Genomic DNA, 12,183 nt, shown 5'->3' on the forward strand with positions numbered 1-12,183 from the left:
TCATTTCTTGCCATTTTTTTCCATTATTATTTTATTTCCAGCCATATCACCCGCCGCATGTAATCCGGTGTTGGTCCGCCGGTAAATGATGCATATTCGTAATGATTGTTCGGTTATGAAAGCGCTTGTAAATGCCTTTCAGCTGAGGATCGAACTTGTGTGTCCGTTTTCTATACACTTCCAGTGACGTTTTGCCTGCAGCAGCTGGTCAGATGTTTCAGTTTAGATTAAGCACCCACCGTGAGTGGTCGTGTGGCACCTCGGCTCTTGCTTAGAAAGTTTGTGTGAAGAAGAGCAATTTCTGAAAAACGTTTAAAGGTCGACATTTGGATTATATACTTACTCTCGAGTGTTACCAGGTGTGTAACGTGTTGATACACTTGTTTTGGCCCGAGTTAAGAGTGATGTGAAGTTGTGTGGTGATAGTGTCTTTGTGAGAATGTTAACAGACATTGCCAAAGTCAATTGCTAATTTCCTGTTTTTGCAAATGTTACTGAAAAAAAACATTGTTCTTTAAAATTAGTGTTTTTCTGTTTATCTTATGAAATGTGTGGATTATAAATGAGAAGTTTAAATGGATTCGTAAGTACAAAGTATGTAGCAGGTTTTGGGGACTTAGAAATTTTTTTAGCGGTTAGTGATCCCCGGATTAGATGATGGTTGCGTTAAACGGTACTGACGGGGAGGAGGCGCGTACCAAGTGTAATGCACGAAGGTAATACGGACGCACGATAACGGTTTCGAACACTTGGCAGTTGTTTTAAGATGCTCGCACGTTCTTAAGAGGACATTACCACTCGGACACATCTCATTAAAATTTTGATTTTTTTTTTTGTCGTACATCGTTCTTGGTAATTCCTTGAACAGTGCAACAGTGGATTATCCTGGATTATTATTCCTGTAGATCAATAATAAGTTCTTGTGACCAAACTTATTGATCTTGCGATTAATCATTTGTTTAGTGAGAGGTGCAGGAAAAAAAACTTATGATATTTTGGGTAAATTAATGAAGGGGCTGTTGCTCACAGTGAATGATTGCCAGAGTGCATGGCAGTGTACGAGTGCATAGCGAGGGAGGTTGGTGAGTGCATAGTGATAAAGATGGTGATTTCATGAGACCATAATGAGGGTGGCTGGTGAGTACACATTGCACGGCGAAGTAACCTGGGGATTGTACAGTACAAACCGATGGAGGCTGGTGATTGTGTAGTGCATAGCGAGGGGGATTGGCGATTGGATAGAGGGAGACTGGCAATTGTGTAGTGAGGGAGGCTGGCGATTACATTGAGAAATGGGAGTAAATGAATGCATAACGAGAGACGTGATTCAGTCCGTAACAAGGGCGGATGGTGTACGAGTACATAGCGAGGGAGCCTGGTGTTGCACGAGTATATAGCGAGTGGAGCCTGGTGTTGCACGAGTACGTAGCGAGTGGAGCTTGGTGTTGCACGAGTACATAACGAGTGGAGCTTGGTGTTGCACGAGTACATAGCTAGTGGAGCTTGGTGTTGCACGAGTACATAGCTAGTGGAGCTTGGTGTTGCACAGTATATAGCTAGTGGAGCTTGGTGTTGCACAGTATATAGCTAGTGAAGCTTGGTGTTGCACAGTATATAGCTAGTGGAGCTTGGTGTTGCACAGTACATAGCTAGTGGAGCTTGGTGTTGCACAGTACATAGCTAGTGGAGCTTGGTGTTGCACGGGTACATAGCTAGTGGAGCTTGGTGTTGCACAGTACATAGCTAGTGGAGCTTGGTGTTGCACAGTACATAGCTAGTGGAGCTTGGTGTTGCACGGGTACATAGCGAGTGGAGCTTGGTGTTGCACGAACACTCAGCGAGTGGAGCCTGGTGTTGCACGAGTACATAGCTAGTGGAGTCTGGTGTTGCACGAGTACATAGCTAGTGGAGTCTGGTGTTGCACGAGTACATAGCTAGTGGAGTCTGGTGTTGCACAAGTACATAGCGATAATGAGGGGGAGGTTGGTCTCGACACGGCAATTTCCGTGTATGGCTCAGTCAGTCTCCACCACCTGTGTATCTTAGAAAAAGTGAAGCTTAGTGTGAAGAACTGCCTTTTTTTGTGCATTCCCGCAGGTATTATATGTTTTAAATGCCACAGTCATCATTGTGCTCTTTTTCTACAACCAATATTTTGGCTGCACGGGTTTATCAGCCATATCACAGCTGTCCTCCACATACTCTTTAGGATTTTCAGAGTCGTCATATTGATAGCCATCCTCGTAGTTTTGTGCATGCACTGTATGTCAGTTGTGGATGAGTGGGACAAACTCCTGGCTGTGTCGTTAAAACCTTCACTTTTGGTAGTTTAAAAAAAAATAAAATGATTGAGGATGGGTGGGTGTAAGTAGGATCTGCTTAGTATGAACCAACAGTTCATTTTCAGTATTCTTTTAAAGTATGATTGACTACTTAATTTTCTCTTAATTTGTAATTATATACTCGGAAGCTTATATATCCATGCTGTGCATTGGAATTATTTAATAACTTCTATGATCCCACACGGAAGCATTATGGTTGACAATCAAGGCTGCAGCCTAGGTAGCAGTGGAAGACAGCTAAGACAGGTGATTATAGTGAAGGTCGCTTCACCTTAGCTATCGTGCTCCTCTCAGGGAGTCCTCGGTAATCTATTGCTACTGCGCCATTTCGTTTTTCGTTAAGTCTAGTAATGATTACAAGTAGCACGAGAAGAGGTACAGCGATCCATGCCACTATCGTTTGATGTTTGAGGTAAGTCCAGTTGTTAGGAGAAAGTGTACAAGGAACTTAGTAGACACCAGCGGCTTGTCTCCACGACTGCTGCTGTGGATTAGGTGAAACTCGCTTTACATCCAGTTTGGTTTAGTTGTTTTTATGAACACTGTTGCTCATTGTGCTCCCGTTCACGATTAGTGTTTAAAATTTGCATGCTGTAATTGATCTGAGGAGTATTGAAGGATGAAACTTGTAGTGTCTTTGATATTGATTATCAATATGTGACCAACATTGTGAGGTCTTGACGCAACAGCCTTGGCATGGATTTCAAAAAGTGCTGCACTGATTGTCGTTGTCCGGCCTGCTCGCTCGTGACTTTCTGCTGATCACACTTAAATGCTTTAGAGGATTTAGTTATGTATCCTGCGATCATAGTTTTTTTTAATACCATTTTTTTTCGCAATCGCCTGCTCTTCCAGTAACTATACAGTGTTACTGTTCCACCAAATAATATGCCGTCACTTTCCGCTTAACTGTTACACACCTTCCGTCTTCCCCTAGCCCTGTGGGTTCCCCCAGTCCCCGAGGCAGGGGCGTCCCTGGGCCTGTGTGAACCTGGCCCAGCTGACCCTGTCCCACTTACACGCAGACGCGCGCAAGCTCGTACGCGTGCACACGTGTTGCCCTTAACTACTACTTGGATACATCGTGCTCTGTACCAGTCTCGATATCGTCAATATACGGAGATAAAATCACGAGAAAGACAATGCTTGATAGTTTTTTTTTTTTTTTTGGGGGGGGGGGGAGATTAAGATCTCTACACGTTTCGTGAATAGTTGTGAACGTTGGATGTTGCTCTAGTTTAAGTGCATGCATTGCAAACTGCTTTGAGCCTCTCCCTCAGTCTACACCCTGACCCACATCCTTTTGGCCCTCACCCAACGTGTGGCGTCAAGGTAGTTGTGCTTTGAGCGTCTAAGTTTGCAAGCAGTCTGAGGTCACAGAAATTAGAAGGTAGCAGTTTGTGTGTATCTCGCGACAAAATCCCAGGTAGTATGTAATATGGCTGTTGTGTGGGGGGCCGGAAGCAGTGCTCTGGGTGGCGTGGGAGAGAGGGAGGGAGGGAGGGCTCTATAGATGGGTTGTGACGGGTACAGGCTCTTCGGGTAGACAAGGAAAGCCTGTAAGATTCTTTTAGGAATCTCCATTTTTCCCTGAAGCAACCAATAAATACAACTTAATCCGAACAGAAATATAGAAAGTCATCTATTTGATTTTTTAAAATACCTTGCGTTGTAATGCTTAAATGGTGTTGAATTCGTATTGTATAATTTAACACAATTTTCATTAATATAGTTTGAAAAGGGGGACCTAATGATATAAGCATTTTAGTGTTGCAATGGAACTATATTTTGCACTTAACTCTCATCACAGTTATTTTCCCACGCGAATTACGATGGAAATTGACAAGAGTGTTTGAGAGGGGCTTGTTGGTGCGGTACGACATGTTGGGAGAGCGTCTCGCCGGTGGTGCTGGGAAACATATGATCGCTTAGTCTCCGCTCACGTTTACACCTCATATTTGTTTGAGCATCTTTACTTTTTCTCCGGTACCTTTTTTTTATTGTTATTGTGTAAAGTAACACAGGTGAAAGCGTGATGTATCCTGGAGGTGAAACTTGGATTTACTTTTTTTAGGTTACACTAGTCCTTATTCCATACTTTGCATAAATCGCATCATGTATTATAAAGAGATAAAGCTATGAACCATCGGCTGGTAGCCATATCAGTGTACCTCTGACGGAATTATGTGACAATGTCTCAAAAGGTTAAAATGAATATCTTTGGGTAAAATACAGATTCGTAAAATCCGCTTAACTAGTGGGAAGGCACAAGTCCAGGGTACATTTCAAAAGTTTTTGTAGTGGTATTTAATGTATTTAATATTTAATTTATTCATTAAGCCTTACTCGCGAGAACGTAAAACTATTTAGAAATATAGGTCCTGCAACAAGTATGCGGTACGATATGCAGAGATATTGCGTCCATACATTGTGCCTCGTCTCGGCACCGGGGAAACTCCCAGGCGGTACGACGTGTTTTCCCGCAGTCCCAGTGGAGGGGAGGAGCAGTTTAGCAGCGACCAACTGGTAACTCAACCACCCAGGGATGGCATGGAGAGTCCATCTGTTACAGCCCGTAATGAAGATGGTAGTTTACCGGTGTTGTTTACCATGTTTTTTTTTTCTATGACATACATTCTGAAATGTAATAAATTTTAAAGAGAGCTTTGTTGAAATTAAGATGAGAATTGTATAGTAATTAAGCATTTTTACAAGGAATTATTACCGCTGTTTTCCTATTGGACATAAAGCGGGTGAGGAATGTGGGAAATCTTGTCCGGAAAATCTGGCGTGGTGCCTGGGATGTACCTTAATATTCCGAAAAGTATTGGTACCTTATTCGTTAGCCTTATTTTCTGTTTAATACGCACGTGACCATTATTTTGAGATATACATGCGTGTATGTATATTTACGTACGCGTGTTTATTTATGTTATGTATTATAATTCTTATAAAATTAATAGTGCAATAGATTGCAGTGCTATTGTGATGTAATATAATGTGTTTGAAAAACTGTTGAAGTCCACACAGGATATTAAACTAACGAGTTTACGGTCCAGTAGTGGCAAATACGAGACTGCCAGGTCGAGGTAGGGTTATCAGATAAAATATTCTGAAGTATTGCACTGGGAAAGGCAGTCAGTTACAGAAATATCTGTTAGAGCAGATTAAATAAAAGTTTGGGTATCTGTAGGACATGCCTGATGTGTAGGCCTGTACAGTGAACCCCTCATGTCCGTCGAGAGCTTATATGCCATATTAGGACCTGCAAGTAGTTCATAAATTGGTCCTTTTCCAGAATTCCTAAGCTTTAAAAGTTTTATTGAATTGCTCCTAATACACATCATCACACGACTCGTTACTCCGATTTTAATGCAGCATATACTTTACTCTTTAAACAGTGAGCACTTGGCTAGGTGTCAATCTAAAACGCATACGTGAAGACCTGCAGTCAGGCTCCCATTGCACTGGCTTTGCAATTGGCTTCGTAATATTGTCACTAATGGCTCAGAACGCACAGAAAGCTCATCCAGTTCCAATTTCCATTGTGTGGGTATTGATTTATTCTGACAAGGAAAGCCTACGTATGCGGCTCGGGGAAGTATGTTTGGACATGCTGTGATTGGACGAGTTTCTTCCTCAAAACTTAATCAGTCTTAGGACACAGGAAGTGCGAGGATGTCATCCAAGGGGAACAAAGGTAAAGAAGATTGCCATTATCTTACCGTTTCCATCGCTTTTTTCTAGCGTTTATCCTTCACAGATAGTTAAATGAGATTGTCAATAAACGTTTAATCTGATAGTAGAGAACTGTAGTTAGCGGGAATCTTCCCTTGCTTACAAGGATTCTGGGATTTAGTGACGTCATCGTCCCTGCCCAGAGTCAGGATGTCCGCTCCACACGACGGGGTATTCCATTACAGCAGTTGAAGTTTTGTCCATATAATTACTTTGGGGCGTTAAGAGTATATATGTCTTATCTGGGATTAAGCGAATATCGTTATAGCAAAAACGTTTTGTTAAGTACATTGCTATCAGATGTGCAACGAATTAACATTACACTAGCGCCCACATGCAACGTCATACAGTTGTTGACGTGAGTACATGACGTCACAGCTAACTGGCCTCGCCATTGGTTCGAGAGGGAAAATCACGCCTACTTTAGTTGCCGCTGTTTCCAGAACTTTCGTTTTCTACCAAATCTCTTCGTTCGCGTCACCCGTGAAAGTGCTTGGGCCGAGTGAACGAAACTCACTGAATCCACGGGAACTGCGAGGGCGTCAGGATGCGTTTCGCCGTAAAGGCAGAGGCGTCACACGTTGGTGGTGGGGTTGCATGAGAGCGACTGACTCAGATACCCAAGCAACAAGTGTGCGGGTGGACGGACGGGAGGTAGTGAGCTCCAAGCCTACTGCTACCGTGTTCTTCCGAGAATACTGTCATTGTAGGTTGACCACGGAACGGTCACCGGGCGTTACAACACCTCTCGATCCAATGGTGGCGTTAAGACAAAGAGGTACAATATTTTGTGAAAAGTTTTGATAGTCCCTTGGAACAATTTTAATAGTTACTCGATCGTTCGTTGACTCACTTGGTGATTCATGCTTTTAAAAAACTTGGTTACGGTCTTATGTATATTAGACAGATGCCAGAATAGTAATTTTTTCTGAAATCGTTTTAGTACACACCTCTCAGATGTCTGGATCTCTGATTGTGAAATGCCAAAAATGTTATGCAAATAAGCATTGGACGCAATTACTCTTGCATATTACCGAGTAGTGAAAATTAACTTTTTTTTCTCTCTTTCAACAGGTGGTGTTGAGAGTATGGCCATCGACGCCAGTGGTGTATGGTCGTGCCCCAGTGCCCGACGCGGTGCCCTGGCTACTTACAAGTTCCGTGTGCGCGAGGAACGCAAGCGGGTGATAAGACTCTCCAACGAGAAGTACCGCACCATTGATGATCATGAGAGCGGCCTTCGAAGATTTGTGCTCATCAAGTAAGTATACTGTGTTCACAGTGACTACTAGGTTAAGAAACACTTGATATTTTAGAACTGAATGTCAAATGCTGTGTCAAACCAGTTATACGGATGTAAGATTATATACACATGTTTACATGTAATTTATCAATTATTTGTGTACAAGTCAATGTATAAACGTATCGCAGTCTTAATGACTGATATAGTCGATAGGCTTTCAACATTGTAGGTACAGGTGTAATATGCATCTAATTATGTTCTTTCTTGTTTTAAGGAACACGCTGAGACGACTGCAGCGAGAGGCTCGGGAGGAGAAGTTGGCTCGACACCGTGCTGGTAGTACCAATGTGTCGCCTTCCTACCTGTCTGCCTCTCGCCCCCGCTCCCCCTCTCCTCCCTGTGACATGCAGGTTTGTGACGTGCTGAGCGTGTACGCCCAGCCCGCCCCCACTCCACTCTCCGCCCTGGAAGACGACGACCCAGCGCCCCCGGCCAAGAAGCCCAAGCTCTTCCTTGATGATGATAAGGAAAACTCGAGGGAGACTTGTGAAACACGGCTGCAGTGCGAAATGGATCACAAGGACGACGCCCGCGTAGTGGTGGACGATACGCAAGAGATCTTACGCGACTTGTACGATACGTTCACCGCCGATTCTCTTACGCAGCCCCGTCCTGGTACGCCCACTCCGCCCCGCCCAGACACGCCTTATGTATCCCCTCTTTCCTGCACCGTGCCCATTCCCACCTCGCCGCCATCAATTAGCAGCAATACCACCACAACCACCACCACCAGCATGAGTACGACCACCTCCAGCACCACCAACTTGAGTAGCACCCCCACGAGCTACAGCAGCAGTGGTAACTCCGGAAGCAGCTATTATGACTGGTCAAGACCACAGCAGCAGCAGTACGCTTGTGGCCATACCTCACTCTTGGGGAATGACCTCCAGTCTGTAGTTTTTCACAGCCTCATCGCCTCTTTGGAGTCGTAACGCGCGTGTGAAGCTGTTGGCAGACTCCAGCAGCAAGAGCAGCAGCGACAGTAGTGACTAATGTTGACTGCAGTGCCATGCCAAAGAGGTGCAATCACTGTGCTGGGCGGCCCCCGGACTCTCTTGTGATTCATCAAGTGTTATCAGCTGTGATCTTACCATTATTACGCGGACCCCTGACTCGCACAGTGCCTGAGTGGTGTATTGGAGCAGGCAGGGCACAGGTGCCCATACCTGGTGGTGTTGGACACTGTTGCCCACGCCTGGCGGTGGTGGTGGGCATAGTTTCCCACGCCTGGCGGTGGTGGTGGGCATAGTTGCCCACGCCTGGTGGTGGTGGGCATGGTTGCCCACGTATGGTGGTTGTGGTGTGGGGGGGGGGCAGACCCTTGGTGCTAGGTGGGGCGGCACCACGGCCTCATCCTCACTGATATGTTGTGCTTATTACCATATGAGAAGGGGAATGCCGTGGACCATTATATATAATAATAATGCGTTCATCATCATCATACATATTCATCTTCGCCACCATGACACAGTTACATTTTCATCCTCGCCACAATTCTAAGGTCTAGAATTCCTTTTAACTTTGTGGGCAGATTCATACTATGTATATTTTGTGAGTGAAGGGCATTTCCAACTTGGTAAAACTAGGCAGTTAATGGAGGCCATTGTGCAATGGAGCCTTCCAGTGTGTCAATGAAGAGTTAGGAAATGCCCGAAGCTACACAAGGTAAGCAGCCACAGGGGAGGGGAAGCTACCTACGTCATGAAGGTGGCTGCACATTCGCAAGACACTTGTCAAGGTTTACTGACGCAATACTCTTCGTCCTGCCTTCCCAAATGGCTGTATCTGTTTAATATTGTTTGATGATATGTTCCTGCGTAGGACACGCCCAGCGAGAAGGTAGAAAATTTATACCTCAGACCCCAGTTCAAGATTTAGGTGGCAGCTATTGAAGGAAGTGAGAGATTGTCGTTTTCCAAGTACACGAGTTTGCCAAGAAGCAGGTGGTTTCCCAGGCCTGTGGCTGCCATTAGGTATTAGTTGTGTGAAACTTCTGGCATTTTGTTGTCTAGTCCTTGTCCGATTCCTTTTTGTTTTTGGTAGGGCCTTGCAGACTTGTTACTCTTAAAAAATAGTAATTAAAGTAATTAATCTTGTTATCACTGCCACATATTATTAGTGCTGGTCAACCTCAACTACATTGCCTTAAGATGTTGACTTGTGTTAAGAAAAAGTTGTATGCTAGAGTCTCTGCAGGCCCACCCACACCTTTTACATTTCCCCTCACTCCCCTTGACCTTTTCCTCTAACCCAGTTTCCCCTCATTCCCTTTTCTCTCCTTTCCCTCCTGCTCTCCCTTCCCCCACCCCATCTTTTTTATCCCATTTTCCACATCCTACTCATTGCTCCTATTTTTCTCTACATCCCCCTTCCCCCCCTCCTTTTCATGAGTTGTTGGCGAGATGTTGATGAGGGCGTCATCCCACAGTGCCATCTGATCATCGCATAAAGTAGAATTACTTTTTACATTTTTGTATATTGTACAAATGTATATGACTGAGAATTTTGTTATTATTAAGAGCTATTTGTATTCAGTTTGTAAAAAAAAATAGTAATATTCTCCGTGAAAGTCAAGATGTCGAAATACCAAAATTTAGTTTGTATAAATATTTTTGTTCCAGCTATTGTACCATAATAGTCGATAATACACTTACCAACGATTTCCAAAACATGTATATCACAATTATTTGCGTCAAGGTTGTATCACTTATTTATTCCGATAGGCATATTTATATTTTGTAAATCTTGAAAAAACGGGAATACGTATTTGAGACGGCCTGTTGTGACGTCACTAGTACCGGTGACATTGCGCCTCCACACGAGGCTTGATGCTGCCAGCCTCACCTGACCATGTCACTGTACAAACAATAATATTTGCACTATAATACATATTGATGCATAAACATATGCATATGTAACATAAATTTGGAATTGTGTAAAGCAAAACTTTAATTGCTGCCTGTAATACGTATTCTCATGTTTTCAATTCTTTGACGTCACAAAAAGCAGTTTTAAAGAGGCCGAAGGTCGTCTAATTCTACACTGCCACTTCCTGCGCCAGTTGGCCAGTAGATCACTTGGGTCAAGAGTGTTTCTGCCGGCCACAGTGTGTGTGTGTTGAGACTTGGCCATGACCACAGCCTGGAGTTGCTAGGGTCATCATTCAACTCTAATCTGCTGTTAAAAGTACTTGCTCGTATACCCACCGAACGCTCTCTAATTTCTCTGTATATTTGTGAAGGGAGAGTTTTGTGGTTATATGACTTTTACTACGACAAACCAGGTCTTTAGTTGTATTTTTTCTTCACAAAGTGATTGTGTTTGCAGAGTACATTTCGTTTTGTTGCCTTCTCACCAACCAGTTTCCAAAAACCTCGTAAAGTATAAGGGAGTAGCACGAGCATTCAAAGTTTTGTAATACAAGTTTGAAAACTGGGTCCAATGTACAAAAAGTCGCTCTGGTGTGCCCAGTGTGCAGTAACGCCCCACATGCCCACAGTTTTTTATATATATTTTTTGTGGAAGAAGAGGTAAAGGTATGGAATATGCTGTGGGTGGTGGTGGAGGGCGTTGCTCCCGGAGGGTGCCTTCCAGAGTGCGTTTGGGGGTTGGGGGGGTTAGCCGTGTCACTTGCTTCAATTAAGACATAGGTAGTGACTATGCTATGTAGTGATGACTGCTATTAAAACTGTGACATAGAGGTAGTGGTGATGCTATAACGAAAAGTTTAAAAAAGGGAAGTTTAGTTCCTGCCAGACGTAAGAGGTGTATTGATTTGTTAACTTGTATTTTGTGAATTTTCCAAATATATGATATGAAACCTAGTAAGAATTTTCCTCTATTCCTTCCATGTATTGTGCAGCGCCGTATTGGTTGCTGATGCGCCGTGGACACCTGTAGTGAAAAAAATATACGTAAAATGACTTTAAGAGGAGGATCAGAATACTTATTTGAAAATAGGTTTTAATATTATGAAAAGGGTGAAGTGCAATTTTCTGGCGAGTTGCCCTTCAAGGGAGGTTCCTTGATGATTTTGAGGGGCTCTTGACCTAGGGAATTGTCATGTGCTCCCCTGGGTCGAACCTGAATGCCTCCAATTTCGCCGGCACTGTACGACCCCTACAGGTTTAACGTTACCATCTCTTCAAGGAAAGTTCCTTGACGCTGGTGAGGGGCTCTTGATCTAGGGAATTGGATCCGTGCTCCGGTTCCCTGAATTAAGCCTGAATACCTTCCACCCCCCCCCCTTACAGGCGCTGTATAACCCTACGGGTTTAGCGCTTCCCCTTGATTATAACAACGCTACCATGCGAATACAGCGCAGTATGACCCTTGAGGGTTTAGCCCTTAATTTTGATTGTAATATCTGAATGAAGTGGGAAAAAACCACGAATATTTTAAAGTGAGCACACGATGCTGGCGAGGAGCACTTGATGATGGCGAGGAACACTTGATGATGGCGAGGAGCACTTGATGATGGCGAGGAGCACTTGATGATGGCGAGGAGCACTTGATGATGGCGAGGAACACTTGATGATGGCGAGGAGCACTTGATGCTGGCAAGGAGCACTTGATGGCGAGGAGCACTTGATGATGGCGAGGAGCACTTGATGGCGAGGAGCACTTGATACTGACAATGAGCACTTGATGCTGGCGAGGAGCACTTGATGGCGAGGAGCACTTGATACTGGCAAGGAACACTTGATGCTGGCGAGGAGCACTTGATGCTGGCAAGGAGCACTTGATGCTGGCGAGGAGCACTTGATGCTGGCGAGGAGCACTTCATGCTGGCGAGGAGCA

At 44.2% G+C, this 12,183-nt stretch overlaps 1 protein-coding gene across 2 annotated transcripts; it reads left to right on the top strand.

Moving 5' to 3' along the window:
• Positions 1–206: 206 nt before the first annotated feature.
• Positions 207–11,214, top strand: LOC128696138 (LEM protein 2). Of its 2 annotated transcripts, none has more exons than XM_053787251.2 (3): positions 207–359; positions 7,155–7,341; positions 7,598–11,214. In XM_053787251.2, the coding sequence occupies exons 2-3, from the start codon at positions 7,169–7,171 to the stop codon at positions 8,313–8,315; spliced, it is 891 nt and encodes a 296-aa protein (XP_053643226.1). In that variant the 5' UTR covers positions 207–359; positions 7,155–7,168; the 3' UTR covers positions 8,316–11,214. The 2 variants fall into 2 exon arrangements, with proteins under 2 accessions (XP_053643226.1, XP_053643215.1); XM_053787240.2 differs by lacking the exon at positions 207–359 and adding an exon at positions 6,432–6,858.
• The last annotated feature ends 969 nt before the right edge of the window (positions 11,215–12,183 follow it).

The sequence above is a fragment of the Cherax quadricarinatus genome, chromosome 14, assembly GCF_038502225.1.
Source record: "Cherax quadricarinatus isolate ZL_2023a chromosome 14, ASM3850222v1, whole genome shotgun sequence".
Lineage (NCBI taxonomy): Eukaryota > Metazoa > Arthropoda > Malacostraca > Decapoda > Parastacidae > Cherax > Cherax quadricarinatus.